Source organism: Dermacentor silvarum, chromosome 2 (assembly GCF_013339745.2).
Source record: "Dermacentor silvarum isolate Dsil-2018 chromosome 2, BIME_Dsil_1.4, whole genome shotgun sequence".
Lineage (NCBI taxonomy): Eukaryota > Metazoa > Arthropoda > Arachnida > Ixodida > Ixodidae > Dermacentor > Dermacentor silvarum.
The window spans coordinates 183,404,745-183,421,555 of record NC_051155.1 but is presented as its reverse complement, the minus strand read 5'-3'; the positions used below and the strand labels follow the sequence as shown (position 1 = coordinate 183,421,555).

General features: G+C 44.1%; 1 protein-coding gene across 2 annotated transcripts in view; it reads right to left on the bottom strand.

Moving 5' to 3' along the window:
* Positions 1–3,423: 3,423 nt before the first annotated feature.
* LOC119442259 (ras GTPase-activating protein 3-like) overlaps positions 3,424–16,811 on the bottom strand; it is a 71,156-nt gene continuing 57,768 nt past the window's right edge. For both annotated transcript variants that reach the window (XM_037707067.2, XM_049662009.1), the window contains 2 exons: positions 10,785–10,977; positions 3,424–9,659 (listed from right to left, as the gene is read on the bottom strand). In XM_037707067.2, the coding sequence (XP_037562995.1) occupies positions 9,455–9,659; positions 10,785–10,977 (398 nt within the window). In that variant the 3' untranslated portion in view covers positions 3,424–9,454. The remainder of the gene's footprint in view (positions 9,660–10,784; positions 10,978–16,811) is intronic.

Below are 16,811 nucleotides of genomic sequence, written 5' to 3'. Positions count from 1 at the left end.
CATGCTGACGATTTCATGGTTGGTGCTTGGATGAGTACAATGGTGTGGCAATCTCTGGTGTGCACGCAGAAGTCATGCCATTGCTGCAGCGTTTTGCAGCTTGCCTTGTAATTGTAACCTCTGTATATAGTTTTTCCCCGCAACTATATTTCTTTGAAATTTCGTGATGATTGAGGCTGCAGGTGTTTTTCAACTTTGCCCATTGCATAGCCCAATGTGTGTCACCAATTGTCATGAAGTGCAGATATCGCACATGCAATATTGACATCATGATGCTGTCAGTTAAAACATTTCTTGAAGTTAAAATTTTCCCAAATGCTAATTTTGCATGGCCATAGCATCTAGTGGAAGACTGAATTTTTCTTGGCTAGGCTTCTCGATTTGGCAGCTCGTCTGCTGCACTTGCAATGTCGAAAGTGAAATTGCACAATGTGAAGCTCAAACCACATGAGAGCAATTTTGTGTGCGACAGTGACGGCTTCGAGTGACGAAACTGGCCGTCGCAGGGACAGATCGCTTGTTCTCGTCGCTTGGTTTTGGAAGTGTAGAATTCGTCGCTCGTCGCCCGGAAGTGCTACGAGTGACTAGCCACCGTAGCCGAATAGCATGAAGCCGTAACAGGATGTACAACAGTGATACAACCAGTTGTAACGAGAAACAAGCAAATGACCAAATTTTGATACGTGCAAGGATTAAAAAAACCTACTGCAAGACCTTCACAAATACTTTATGCAGCTCTGTACAGCAAAACAAATCAACTTAAATTGTCAGAGCATGCATCATGCCATTTTCGGCGCATATTTGGTGCCATCATACCGGCAACACCAGGGAGACATCGCTCAACGTTGTCGCTTGCCTGGTGTTCAATATGTTAACGACGAGCGGACGTGACAACCATCTCCATCGCATCGCCTGTCACTGTCACGCGCAAGATGTCTTGCATGGGGTTTATACCTGAAACTGGCTTCAGTATTAAACATTTAGCGACACACTGTGTGGCAGCCAAAATTTGTTACTATTATACATAGATTCTATAGAGTAAATTGAGGTACCACGGAGAAGCCAGAATAATTAGGTCTGAAAAGTCAGATTTATGGAAAATTGGGTCAGCGACTGCAGTAGGAAAATTCCATTTAACATGAATATATATTTACATCTTGCTCCATAAAAATGTCGACCATCTCAAAACTTGTTTGGCAATGTTAAAAAGAAATATTTGCCAATACCTAGTATTGAACCGAGGATGCTGCGCTGCTGAGCCAAGGTCATAAATGTAAACCTGTTCTGTTTAGAATTTTGTAAGAATCCCTGACATAAAGAGGGTGGGAGGGGATGTAGCATGAACTTCGTTTTAGAAGTTTACTCTGAGCACACAGCTTTTGGTGGATGTATACACTCCTTATTAACGATTGCTTACCTTTAGGCACAGCACACAAGCAGCAGCAGAGATTGAAATTGTTTTCAAACCAGTGACGTTTTCAGCAACTTTGCCATTTAATCTGGTGGACCTCCCTACCTCTCATCTCTTTTTCTCTTGCTGTTGCCGATTCCTCCCGATTCAGGAACCTGTCTGAATAAACTTGCTTGAAACAAGTATACCTCTGGTACGTGGAATCTTGTGCTGCCAAAAGAGGATGGCACAGGTACTATCACAATTTCATTTTTGCATGCATTTCTTTAATGCATGCAAAAACACAATTTTCCCGAACACAATTTATTTTTGGTAAAGCTTCATGCAATATTTGTAAAATTGTAGAACAAGCCCAAATTCATAAACTTTGTAACAAATTCGGGAGTTGACAGGTATGCAACGTGGCACAGAGAAGAGGTGTGAGGTGGGGGCATTACAGTCGAACCTCGATATAACGAAGTTGTACTTGCAGCGAAAAACTTTGCTGTATCTCAAATTTCGTTAATTCAGTGCAACTAAGATTGGGAAATAAAAATTTGTTGCATTGCAAATTTTGTTAAATTGAAGTTCGTTATATCAAGGTTTGACTAATAGCAGATCCAACTTTCAACTCAATACTGCAACAGCAAGAAGTTTTCACTACACACACTGTCACCTTCAGAATGGTGGCATTTTGCTATGTGCCTAACTTTGCCCAATATATATATTGAAAACAAATCGCATGACTGGTTGAGATGGTGCTATCAGGCACATGCAACTTTCCCAGATACTGACCATGGAACTATGTTTGTTCACCAAAAAGACAGTGTGAGGCAGCAGTAAGTTAAAGTAAGGAATGTGTTTTAATAAGTATAAGCATATTGTACTAGGCTTGCCAACCATATAAAATGTTCTATATACAAAGGTCAAAATTGAAAAATGTTATGCTTGAAATGTTGCCTTTCCGGACTTGTCTCCATCGGTCATGTGATAGCAGTGGAGTGCCTTCTGTTACTTCATATTCAGATGCAAGACATTGGCACAAGCTACAAAATACATTGCCTTGGGTGTTAAAATGCCAACAGGCGTGTTTTGGTATTCGCTCCCACAATTATGATGCCATCAATTTTATGCAGCAGAACAAACTCTACTTTTGCTAAGCATTTCAGCTCGCAAATAAGATGTTCGCTTCTCTACCAGCAAGTGACGATAACTGCAGTGTGCCAATACCATGGCTTCCAATATCATGCCACGTTGCATACTTCAGCAGTGTTCCAGCCAGTTGTGATGTTGCGATGTGCTTCACATAAGCTGAACATCTGTGCGTCACTTCCAGACATGTACTGTTACCTTAAGCTTACTAGGCTGCAGGTGACAGATGCTCCTACATTTGTTTTCCGTCGTCTTGATCTATTAACCACACGTTTCCATCGCATGAGGGCGCTGGAAACTGCTTGTGGTTTGTACTCCACAGTAGTATTACGAGAAGTGTAAACAAGCCTTAAATATTGGGCAACCTTTTGTGGCAATGAATGGAGAGCTACAAAGGAAAACGCACACAAGTAAGAGCACTCTTGAATACAGTCCCACATTTTCATTTGCATCAGTTTAAGCTGAGGAACAAAAAACAAAAATCTTATTTACTACAGCACTTATAATCTACCACTCCGTGTTACTACAAATATGCATATCATCAGTTTAAGCTGAGGAACAAAAAACAAAAATCTTATTTACTACAGCACTTATAATCTACCACTCCGTGTTACTACAAATATGCATATTATTTTCCTGCCTTTACTTCAGCATTTGGGCAAATGTGAAACCATTGCACATGGGAGTTATGCTGATTCAGTCTGTTTCAAGAAACCGAAAGCTTTGTCAGACTACCTGGTCCAGTGTGACACATGCAGAAGCTATGCCCCTATAGCTTTCCCTTCATTTCCACAGAAAGTTGTAAGCATAGGCACGTACATACTAGTACTAGAAAATGAAGTAATAATATTAAAGACTAAATGAATGAAACAACTGCAGGGCTGTTGCATAAAATTCATTTACTCATCGCTATGTGAACAATGGTAACATACACATACAACAGAGAAGTAGAAAGGCACTCCCACAGCTTTGTTCTTGGTTGGAGTAAATATGTTTAGTTCTCAATAAATAGTGTCCACGCAACCAACTCTCGCTTGTGACCATTAGAGTCATGTTTTGTGCCACCACATGGAGTCCAAAGACGTGAAGAAGGCGGCTTCTGGCAACACATTAACACGAACTCTTCAACAGCAAAACGTAGAATAGGTGATAAGGTTCATACCCCTGTTACACGGGCACCATAAAGGTCATTTTATTCCGAGGAGTGCATCACGTAAGAACTGTGCTTTGTTGCAGTGTAATGGCTATTCAGGAGCACTTGTATGTCGCAGCTGTGTCTAGTTTAAATGGACTACTACACTGGAAGCAAACTAATTTACATAAAGTGACCTTTACGTAAAGCTCGTGTGACAGGAGTACTATGGTTACTCGAGTTATGTAAATGATGCCCTCCTCTTTGCAAGGAGAGCAAGAAAATGCTCCAAAACACTTCTGCATAGATGCTTCTCGCCTTACATAACATTGCCCTGTAGGCACACTGCTCTCTCCTTATAGAAAACATGAGCGAGAATGTATATTTTACGCATACAGTTCGATTTTGAAAAATTTTTAAACGAGATGTGAATGCACTTCTTGGCTGCAATCATTGCGAGAAGAAAAGGAAGCCTTCCCCAGCCAAGCAAACAAAAACATCCTATTGAAGATTCCACAATGCAAATTTTGCAAGGACTCTCCCCCATGCAGCTTTCTAGAGCATTTGACGTACACAACTTTCATGAACAGTATGTTCGTACAAGCAAGGCACGGTGGTAGTAACATGGCTGCTAGTTGTTAGTAGTACATACACACTATACTTGCTACACATTACAATCTGCTATAAAACTTGTTCTGTGTGTTTGATATAAACATCTGGGAAACAAAAGAAGATAGCACATTGCCACCAAGCAATATTGCTGCCCTTATCCGAAATGGAACACACCACCAGCCTTATCTTGCCAAGACCATCACCATTTCCTTGCAAGAGCAAAACTGCATACATACCACAGTGACCCCAACGCTTTATGACACCAAGGTCAAGGCATCACACATGCCCTTTCAAATCTCTATACAGTACACTGCCAAATGACACAGGGCAATTGTATGTGTAGTGTATGCCCAAATTTCTCGACAAATGAAAACATAAAGGTCAGTTTGTACATTCACCACAGTTCTAGGAGGACTTTGTGAACCACTGAACACCTACTACAACTGAATGACGGCACGGAAAATGTAAGTACTGCAACAAACAAGACAAAGGAAGCACTGAGGCTGTTGGCAGGCATCTTGTGCGGCAGTGCAAATGGGAAGTGAGTGTGTTTTCCACTAAAGCACACCAGAGGATTTGGTGTTGCTTTGAAACTGGTCAGTGCAGTGTGTTGATGGATTTGCATTAATTCAATTTCGGGAATAGTCTACGAACTACGCAGTGATCCATTCAATCAGAAGCACCTCGCACAGAAATTTACAATTGTTGTGGAAACTGTGTCCTGTAAACTTTTGTGACTGGCTGTACAGCACATGCCACTGACCCCCTTCTCACTTGATTTCCAATTGGTGTTTGGGATCCCAAATCAACGCAGCAAACAAAATTATGAACCGATAAGCATGAAACCAGGCTCAGATCAACTGACTACCAAACTAGAAAGTTTTGCACAACAATATTACAGCTCCAAATAGAATAAAATTAAAATAGAAATCAAATTAATGAATTTCGACTGGCATCTGACATAAGATGCCTGCGCGCAGCATGTAAAATATTTCTTTACACTTTTCAACGCAAGTCACTGAGACACAGGTGTGTCACAATCAATTCATCAAAAAGAGTAACCGCGACAAGTCATCTCAGAAACATGATGCAAAGGTGGTATAAGGTAAACAAGGCAACAAAGCAGCAAAACGGAGAGGCAAAACATACTCAACGGGCATGGTAAGAAATGATCTATGACCTAACTATGTGCAATTATGACAGCGACTTAATGCATGAATGAGCTGGTGAAATGGTGCTTTTCTTGTCTAAAGCAAATGAAATGGACAATCAAACCACTATTCTGTCGTTCAAAAGGTATCGGCACACAAGGGGGTGCTTGGTTACACTGCACTTCAAAGTTCTGCTAGGTTCCATCTCCAGGCACTGTAGCTATGAAAAGACACCCCCATGGTTAGTAACGCATGTTTACATTGTATAAATTAAAGTGAGAAGTTGGATGGGAAGTGCAATCAGGTCTAGTAGTAAAGGCAGGGCAAATCTGATAATGACTGCAAGAATTGCAAAAACCAATAAATCAAACTCTTGCTCTTTTGAATGCTTGCACTTGTGTATTTACTTCTGCACCATCAAATAGTGGCAGACAGCACGTGCGGATGTCCAAGCAACTACAAAATAAAAAAGGCGCCAAGGCCATGATGGCGTGTACTTATTGAAGAGAATTCTGATGCTGTTCAGCGCTGGCATAGTACAACAATTTTATCTTTATTCATTTGTCATTCACTACACTAACGGGCCAATCTTCCGACTAATCAATGGGGGCCAAATGAACTGGTCTGATGTTGACTGGAAACTAAACTGTTGCACAATCTCGACGTGGTGATACAAACCATGCCACAATTGGTGCCTGTACAACAGGTGGCGCTCAGTTGCATGGACAAATTTTAGCTGTTAAACATATACCGCATATTAAAATGTATGTGTAAAAGTTAATGCCAAACATTATAATTCTAATCAATTACAATTAACTTTTGATTACCAATGCCGGTTAGTATACAGCCTTCTATATAGCTTGACTAAAATCAAGTACCACCAAAGGCACCCATGGATTTTAAATTCACCCTTTATTCGGAACACCGGATGATCCCAATGAATTTTGCCTGGCCCGCTGAATCAGAAATAAATTAATGAAAGCTAACTCTCACATTAAACAACACTTCTCATTTATACTTCATAGTGTATGCCACCCCTGGCAATAAAAATGCACCAAGTACTACACCCTTAACACACTTTCCGTTTCTTCAGACATACAATTCAACTACTAAGGAAATAAAAGGCCTTGTGTGCACATCACTCATGGGTTCACGTGTAACTTGTTACAATTATGTATATTATATATATGTATGTATATGTGTATATATTTATATATGTATATTATATATATATATATATATTATATTAAACACAGAGAAATACTACACAAGCAGAAACAAAAATACACAAACATGCAGACAAAAAATGTAGAAAGTATCAACAAAACTGCCCGCTGCCATAGTTGGAAAAATTTACACGCTTCCGTGTGTGACATGCGTGAACTTTAGTAGCAGCTGTGTTTGTCCTCTTGTTTTGTTCACAATAGCGTTAAAAGGTTTCTCTGTTAACTGATGAGAGTGCTTCGCACACCTTGACACTGGTGGCAGACAGCCCCAAGACTTGTTCATTCGTTTATGCAACATTTTAAATGAGCAGAATGAGGGTGTCTGATTATGAGAAGTACACAATACACCATGCATGCATTTGTGCGACAAAAAAGGATGCGACCCAGCTACATTGTGCAGCTGTGTAGAGAAACTTGTGCTTACATCTATTTCAAATGAATCAAGTGAAATAAACTTTACAGGGGCTGATTGCTACCAAGCTGAGGCAACAGGTATACCGCAATAAGATGCTGTAACTGAAAAAATGGAAAATTAAAGGAGTGCTAGCAGGGATTGACTGACAGAATGTCTACTTGGTAAAATAGGCTGTAAAAGATGCGCAGATTGGTAGATTGAGTCCGGCTGAATAACCTCACTAGCCGTTTGTGAATCTGTGCCCCACAACAACAAACTTGCCCCTCAACAATATAGAGGCCAAGGTGTAATCGAGGAACCGAACAGGAAGAACAAAGAATTTTACTTTGTACACTTAGGACTCAAAAAAGATACCGTATTTGCATGAACATAATGTGACCACAAAAATAATGCGAGGAGATACCTTTTATGATAAAAAAAGTAAAAAATTTTATATACATAATAGTGCAAACCATACTGTGGGCTTAAAATATAACTCTTCGATGCAACAGCAATGCAAAATTGTCCAGGAACACCCGTACATGTGCCAGGCTCTGTACAGATGTGCACCTCTGCGGTGGACTGAGCGTTTGTACCAATTCTGCTTCCTTGAAGACGCACGCCTGCTCCCATAACAGCACGTTTGTGTTCTTCTTACGACATTGAAAGGCTGGCTTTTCTGCACAGCTCGGGTATGTGATGGTCGGGCTGATTGTGTATTGAACGGTGAAAGGGTGAAAAAAATCTTCCGCTATATTCACAACAATGAATCCACATATCATGCGAGATGTTTCCACAAGAAAAAAGAAAACTTCGCCTCATAATCGTGCAAATACGGTATTACTTCTAAACTGCACAACGTGCTTCCGGTGCAAGTAGCTTCTGCTGTATGCCTAGGAAATCTGTTTGCAGTGTTACGGACTACTCATTTCTGAATAATTTGAAGCTACAGTGCCACCCTAAAGTGCACCTGCAAGGGGATGCGTTCACTTTTAACAGCTCCAACCTCTAAATGATACATGTTGGCACAATGGGAAAATTGGCTTCATAGATTCACCGTGCTTGTTCAGAAAAGGATTGATCAAGCAGTTACAAACACCAACACATCACAATCTAGGGCTTCTGGGTAATTGGTATGATGCGAGGCTGTTGAAGTTGGAGCAGTGGGCAGATGTAACAACCACCTACCAAAACACCCAGGGTCATCACCCACACGATCTAGTGAGTGAAAAGGCTTGGTAGGCGATGTCTCGGTAATAAATAAAAGAATTGGAAAATTTTGCAAGCCCAGTTTGAAGAATCAGCAAGCCAATAACCGTCATGCTTCGTAGAAATTTGCCAGTGATGTGTGCTTACAGGTCCCTGGCAAACATGCTTACGAGAAGAACAAGTAAACAGTAAAATGCTACCCATGGCTGTTGCAAGCTGCCCCTAATGTGCGTAGGTCAGTCAGAGTAGTGCGTTATCTGCATGACTGTTGCAAGGTGAATGATGTCTCGGTATGCTTTGTGAAAAAGGCAATTTGCAAGAGAAAGGGGTCTGGGTGATGTCACGGGGATGGATTACGACTTAGGATAATACAGCAAGGTTTTTCCACACATGTGTGCGCAAAACATTAACTGCACTGCCCATAATATATCAGGCTCTGTAAGTGGTACAGCCAGACCATTGCCTCACATGCAACAACACAACAGGCCTTGATATTCAAGCAACAGGCCATGACAGCCAAGCAAGGGCATGGTGACCCAATAAAGATGCGCCACCCCAACATTCAAGTCCGAACAACTCAGCTTGCAATGTTGCTACATCACATGGGTCCATTACACACTGTCCAAGATGACTACGTTCACGCCTTCGGACAGCTGTGCAAGTAACAAGCTTAAAACACAATGAGGCCGCATTATATTAATCGCATGTGCAGCTCACTACACATCAGTCCCAAGTTAGTTAGCAGTGGCAGCATACAGCCCCTTCACTCTGGAATGAACTAAGCAATGAGTACGTGATTAAGTCTTTCCTTCTCCACAGAGCACCGGCATGGGCTGTAACCATTGGAGGATATTTTTCTCTCTCTCTTTACCCAAGTTCAGCATTCACAGGGCACATAATATGTACAGGGCTTCACAAGTGAATGAGAAGGACCTCGGGTGACCGACTAGGAAGCAACGTGGCTTGAACTCCCCCTGTAGACACTTCGTGTTTGGCCAATGCAAAGGGGGGGAGACGCAAGGGACCACTGTAAGAGAAGGCATTGGGAAGTTGGCACGTCTACCAAAAGCGCCTCGGGCTTGGCGCGATGCAGGTCCCTTTCCATCATAGCAGCGGGACCGGCAGTGTGCACTGGAAGGGCAGAGAAGCCGTGTGACTTCAGAAGGATGAGAGGAGGAGAAGCAGCAGCTAAGGCACGTCCATGTGGCTGACAAGGCTTCCGTTGGCACTGCCTGAGGGAGGCAGCGCTGGTGCAGGAAGAGGTGGTAGAGGAATGTTGAGATCACTGGTAAGGGGTCGCGCCAGCGAGGAGGCACTGGGCACAGAGGCGGTCCTCTGCTGCTGCTGCCGCGCGAACATGAGCAAGTAGTTGTCGTCCCCAATGGGTGCTTGCCTGCAAAGACACAGAGAAATGAAACAGTTCAATCTGCTGCAGGAGGAATACAAAATGAACAGCTCTCTTTAAAGGGACACTAAATAGAAACACTAAATCAGTTTAATTTTCGCTAAATTTGCATAAGATGATTACCAGAAGCAAAAATGAAAACCAACCTTCAATTTTTTTTTTTTTTTCGCGCCGAAACCCCAGTGTGTGCACATCATTGCAACGTCACAGATTTCAGAGCATTTTCTTGTATTTAGGCCATTTTGGCAGAGAAAGTTTTAGAAAACTTGCTAAAATCAGTGTTAGGCTACTTTAAAATACAATGCAGTCTCCCTTTACTGAGGCCCAAGAAGACAGTCAAAATCCATGACATCACAGTGAGCTGGTACAGAAACTTCACAAGGTGGTGTCGCTACCAGTCTCTAATTTCTGCATCTTTTCTGGCTTACCAAGCCCCCTTCTCACAGAAAGAGTGGCTATTTTGATAATGCATTCACTAATACAACTCATATCTTTCTTTAGTGCCCTTTTAAGATCCACTGTCACATGGGCGATATTGGGTTACAATCAAATTCACAGCCTTCAAGGTAGCCAAATATTTGAACTTGCAGTTTTTTTCACTGCTGCTTGGGAGGTTGAGGGCTATCAAAATGTTCAATATTTCGAGGCCAGATGCTACCAAGTTGCTCTATTCTAATGAGTTAAAAAAGATAAAGCATGTCTAGCTTTGTAAAATGTAACAACTGCCATTACTGCTGTTACTTGTGTGCGCCTGCAGTTCTGCATGAAGAGTGGTCAAACATTTTCAAAGACCATTATCACAGCACACAACTAGCTGCACTGGAATAGTTGCAGTTTACAATCTTGCAGTCTTCCTTGTTTCAAGCCAATCTCTTTTACAGGGCAAGGAATTACGCTTACACCTAATTTGCTCCTAATGGCTGCTTTCGATGAGTTGCTGCAAGCACAATGGACATGAGTATGCATGCTCTTGCTGCCCTAAGTCATTGAGATGTTCATAAGTGAGTGTGTGAGGGTAAATGTGAGTGAGTGATTAAGTAATGAACACCAAACAAAGTCTCTGTCCAGGTTGCCATGCTGCATTTACTGACAACTGTATTCAGTGACACTTACTTGGAGCCGTACTGTGTCTGTCGGTAGAGATGGTGCCGATGTCGTTCATGCTTGAGCTCCATGGTCTCCACAAAGGTCTTGATGGAAGACAATGTGGTCAGCAGGCTGGCTGGGTCCTCGACCACAAACCCAGGTGGAAGCCTGAACTCAACACCTGGTACGGCAGCGCCTTGCAGCTGCTGCCGACATGTCTCTGGAAAGAATCCAAAGGACAAAGCAGTTCTTAATATCTGAAACTGTCGAACGCATTTCCCATTTCCTTTTTTTTTTCCAATCATATACCATATACTCTTGTGTAAGGGCTGCATTCCCTTTCTTACACATATGCACCTGATCAGCCGGTCTCCTTTCTTCAGTGGTAATCACAGATAATCTTTTGGCAGAAACTCGTCGTCACAAAATTAATTTTGCAGCGCCCTGTGATTTGTGCTGTCACACTTTCCGGCCCTGCTGTCTTTCGTACGCTGTTGTGTGCCACCACATGTGCAAACCACCTACGCGAGGCTTTTCGCACCTTGTGCATACAATGTTGTCGTACCTACACTGCCCGAAAAGTATGCGGCTGTTTCACTCCAACATTCTGTTCATGTGTCACGCGAAAACCTCAAGTTTCTTGTTTTTAATCATGCAATCTTACACATGGTACAACATCCAAGCCTGCATCTGGGAATGGCTTCACCTTGGAACATCGTAATATTGGCACAGCGCAGAAGTGTATTGGCCTCCTCTTTAGTTGTTTCCACTGTCGTCGACTAAGCACCGGCAAAATTTGTATCTTGGCACCCTGCGACTTGTCTGTAGCGGTGTGCGTGTGCATTCACACAGTACACCACACAGCCAACAGGCTCCATCCACACTTTCCTCGTACTGTTATTTCTCTTTCGGGAGCCGACGCAGCGAAAAAGCTTCTTGCACTTGCACGTAACCTAACAAATTCAGCATTCATACCCTGGATCCTAATTTACAGCTCTGTATTTCATCCGACCTTCCACAACGTGACTGCACCCTTTTGGTCCATCTGTGTCTTGAAGTAGCATTTTCAAATGCTAACTCCTTTCTAATCAGAATGGACAATACAGTTGAATTCCGCTACAACAAAATTGATGGGGCGTGCAAAAAAATGTGTCACGGAAATTTGTTGTCGTGATATTACCAAATACAGTGGAACCCTAATTACACGACTTTGAGGAGACCACACAAAACTGTCGTATAATCCGGGCGTCAAATAATCGAATAACTAAGAATATAGGCAGTGACGCTCAGTCTTGCCCAAAAAAAGGGTACAGACCGCCTGAATAAGCTCGCAGCACGAACCTGGACTGCTCCAAGGAAGGTAGATTCCATTATGACGCAAGTTGTTTTCATGATTTTCGTTGCTTGAACTCGACCCTCGCGTTACATTTGAATAACAGTAAAATTGACGATTTTAAAACACAAATATTCTAAATCCCGCTTTTTTTTTTTGCGTTACGTAGGCAACCTGTAACTTTACGTCTCGGTGCAATCCATAGACAAGTCGACTCAAGTCAGGACATGGTTTTGGTTGGAATCGACGCTGTTTTCACTGTGCTTGTGACTGGCTACAATGCTGCAATATCCTACGGCCATTTGAGGTTCGACTCCGTTCATTCGCAATGTTATGGCGACGCAGCGCATTGGGTGCGATGGCCGCTTCGAGAGACGAGCAATTTTGATGGCCGAGGAGCTGGGAAAGTCCCCCGCGGCTCAGTGTTTCAACGTCAAAAAGTCGATGATTTGGGAATGGCGGGACCTGCAGCAGGCCCTCTTTAAATGTGAGGCCAGTCGGAAAGGCTCTGTGGAACTTTTCAGTGGCCTGGTACAGACCCCGATTGAAATGGTTGTGTGGTCTTTTAAGAAGTACTTAAAAACAAGCTCGACGGCACGGAAGTGACTTGATTCTCGGGCGAATCACTTTAGGAGATAATTTCGCTTTCGCGAGACTCGGCTTATTTATCCTCGTACCGAACCCCTCAAAATATACGGTCGACAGCTCTCTTGAGGCTGACAGCGAGCTTAGAACAGCGCCAGAAACACTTGTCGGGGACACTTTCAGTGCCGAATCACGCAAAAATTCGCGAAAGTGAAACTATCTATGAAAGTGATCACCCGAGAATACAGCCCACGGAAAGCTCCGTCTCTTCTTCAGATCACGATAATGAGTGAAGAAAACTGGTTTCTGAATTGCGATTCCTTGAATAAAGGTACCATTTCTTTTTCCATTTATCTCGCGTTACATTCGCAGTTTTAGTTTTTTTATTTTGCGCGACTGGAAAATCACCCCTCACGTTACAATTGCAGTCGCATTACATTAGGGTAAATACAGTATGCACCCGTCGTACGAGCCAGGGTCGGTGCAAAATTGTGTCGTATAATCGAGGTTTTGAATACATTACTTCTATGAGGGTTTTGCCGGGACCAAACCAATTCGTCATAAAATGCGGGTCGTCGCATGACCAGGGGACACACTGTCACGGAGTGGCATATTTTCTAATGGTTTGGACGCTGATTAACGACACGCCGAATTACGAGCGTCAAAAACGTGGGCTCCTGACTATGCAGCGTATAATGCATTCGACATCGACACGCCGAATTACGGGCGTCAAAAGCGTCGTGGCCGCTCGGGCTGCCATCTCGATTCCAGACGCGACACGCCGATTACGGACCCCGAAGTGTGCGTGTACGGCCACGTGGTAGTGCCGGGCTCGACCTTGGCCCTTGACATTGGGAGAGAGGATAATCTGCAGTTCTTCGTCCATAGAGAAAGGGCGCGGTCAAGATTGTTGGGAGCTAAGAGCCCTGAATTCGGAGAACGCTACATAGCGGCAGTTTCCCTACCTAGGGAACTAGGGAAAGGAGAGGCCATTTAAGCGCATGTTTTGGGCCCTGATGATTAGTCTAGAAGCTGAACCTACGCGCTACTGAGAAGCCGTTGGGGGCTAGTGCCGTCCAGTATCGCCTGGGCCGCCTGGCCACGTCGGAACTCCGAGGAACTTGTTGACGTACGAGACGTCAAACCAGCGTCTGCAACGAAGCTCACGGTAGTTCACCTCAAGTTAGCTCAACCTGCTTGAGGGAAGTCGTCAGATCTAGACTCCCGGGAACACCAGCTCAGCAATTCGCATCCACCTCGACAAGATCGAACCGCCAGCCTTCTTCGGGAAAGCTTTGTGCACCGACTTCCACGGTTTATGGACTTGCTGCTGCTGCCCGGAAATGCGTATGACACCATTTGTTTTCCTTTGAACTTTGATTGCTCTTGAACTTTGTTTTAGTGAAAACTGTTAAGTGTATTCTTGTGTATTTGATCCTCGCACTGTTTCATTTTTATATCTACTGTTCATTGCTCGTATTTATTTGTCTTCATCATTGTGTTAGATTAAGTTCAGGTGTGTTAGTCTGTCTTGTGTTTTTTTTATTATTGTATTTTATTAATCTGTGTGTATTTATCAGCCGATAAATATCTTGTTTTTTTGTTTACTCCCGACTCTGACTCTTTTCACTGTGCTCGCTTGCGTACGGAACGACCAACCAGCTTGTCTACCCCGTCGATTGACTTCGCGCCGACGACGAATCGGGGACAGCTGTGACATAAACTGGCGTCCGCGAACAGGACGTTCCGTACAAAAGGCAGCGCGGTGAATGGAGAACGATGATCGTGGATATTGATCGAGTAGTGCTACTGACACATTCTTGTGCAGTGTCGAACGCACGTGCATGCGAATTGTGAGCGCACGGTTTTTGGTGGTGTAGCCGCATTTTGGAGGGAATGGAGTCTGAAAAGTGGATAGAAATAGGCAAACTGTTCGGCCTAGAGGGCGATCAGCTGAGGACATGGGTTGCGGAACAGCTGGAGCGGGCGTTGGCCCGAGAGAAAAATGAGAAAGAGCGGGCGTTGGCCCGAGAGAAAAGGGAGAAAGAGTGAGTGGCGGTGAAGGAAGCTGTAGAGCGCGAAATACGGTTGTTACAATTAATGATTCAGTTTAAGCAAACTGGCAACCTCAGCAGGGCTAGCAACGAGCACCTAGAAGTACAGGAGGAGCAGCAGAGAAGTCAGGCGTCCGTAGAAGTCGCGCACGGAATGTGCAAAGTCGCACGCACGGTTCTACCGATGGTAGAAAAAGAGGCTAATCCTTGTGAGCCTAAATGCACATTCACAGATGATTCCAGATCCGTAGACCGTGACGTTGTTGTTGAGGGACCCGTTGATGGGGACCGGATTGGGCGCGACGAGATACTGTGCCAATCGAATGCGAGAGAAGCAGCTAGGCCAGCAGTGGACGAGTTGGCATACGTCGCGAAGGTAGCGCCGGCAGTAGTTGTCCGAAGTGACACGAACGTGTTAGGCAAGAGCACCAGTGGAGAGTGCAATGATTCAGAAAAGTGCGCTGAGGCACCATGCGGGCAGAACAGTGCAGTAGTGGACAGCTCCCAGATATGTGAGCTACGGTGCGCAAAAGAGAATAACTGCATTGCACCGAGGTGTTTGGAGCTCTCCGCCAGTGAAGGTGGAATTGAGAGGGGTGATTCACCCGCTAATCCTCCAGTCTGCGTGGTTGAAGTGGTAATCGTGACCGACAAGATGCGTGCCGGTCTTCACGAGATGCGAGCTGAAGGCTCGGAAATTGGCACCAGAAAGCGTGCTAGGAGAAAGAAGCGGTGTCGTAGAGCCCGTAATGCGGCAGAGAAGGCAACGCAGCCGAGTAAAACAAAGGGCGCTAAACCCAGCGGGGAGCGCAGTGAAGGATCTCGAAAGGCACGTTGGCCGATTTCAATGTTTCGTGTACGAGCGCGTCGGAGCCGCCGGGGGAGGAAGAGAGAAAAGGGCCGTTCGTCGCGGGGGCGGACAAAAGCAAGGGTGCCATTATGTTCCCCCTCGTTCGGTTCCTTGAAAAGTGTGCATGGCATGGCACAGAAGAGAGAGCCGATACGGTGCCGCGAATTAGTGATACGCGTCAGTGAAGTCGCAGCGCGATGCAGAAGAGGCATGTTGCCTGGCTGTCAAGTGTCGGGAGTGGGCAGCGAGGAGAATGGCCGCTGTACCTTTTGTGTTCCCTCGCTGACCAGACTAGCCGTCAAACCGCGCCCGCCTCGAGTACGGCTTAAGGACGTCCATTAAATATTCGGAATGAAAAGCGGCAATGCAAGTTTTTGTAGAAACAGTTTGTTTGTTTCTTTATTTTTTCCGTGTTAAGTTAATGTTTTAGAGATCGTTTGGGTGAGCAAGTTCGGAGCTTTGTGTAATTATTTTGGAAGCCCTCCGATATTCTGAGAGAGCTGGCTTGCGCGCGTAGAAAATTTTTGAAACTTTGCTTTTTTTAATATGTCAGTCTTTCTGTAGCAGTTAGGCTTGCTTGTGGGTGAAATACGCTGTATCGGTTCACTTTACCGAAGGGTTCAGGATTTCTTTTTTCTTGAGAATGGGTCGCTTTATTTGAGGGAGCCGTTGTGGCCTCGTGTGTTAGGAAAGTGTTTGTGCCATTTCGTTAAAGCGTGGCTTGCGCGGACACAAAGGAGCAAAGCGCTGGCGCGTGTCTCGCACGTGTGTTCGGAACACAACAGCATTTTGCTTTGCAATAAGCGCGAGTGTTCTCGTAGTCTTAGGCGCGTGGTTTGCGCAGAATTTTTTTTTTCTCAGTTGCACTAGTACGTGCATTAAAAATGATGTGGAATGTGAACAGACGGTTCATGGCGTTTGTGCTGCATAGGATATTTTCAGTACCATTTATTGATGGTCATTCTGCAGTCGAGTTGGAGAAGTTTGGTGCTGTGTGCCTGGACGTGCGGCGGTGTTCCGTTCATTTTTTTTTTTATAATACAGGATGTTAATGGATGTATAATGTTATGTATGCATGGAACGGTGGTTTTTTTTTTTGTTGTTGTTGTTTCTTTTTCTTGTTTTCGAAAATGCCACTCGTGTAAGTGAATATTATGCGATAATATTCTGAAAGTGGGGGGCTGTGTCACGGAGTGGCATATTTTCGAATGGTTTGGACGCTGATTAACGAC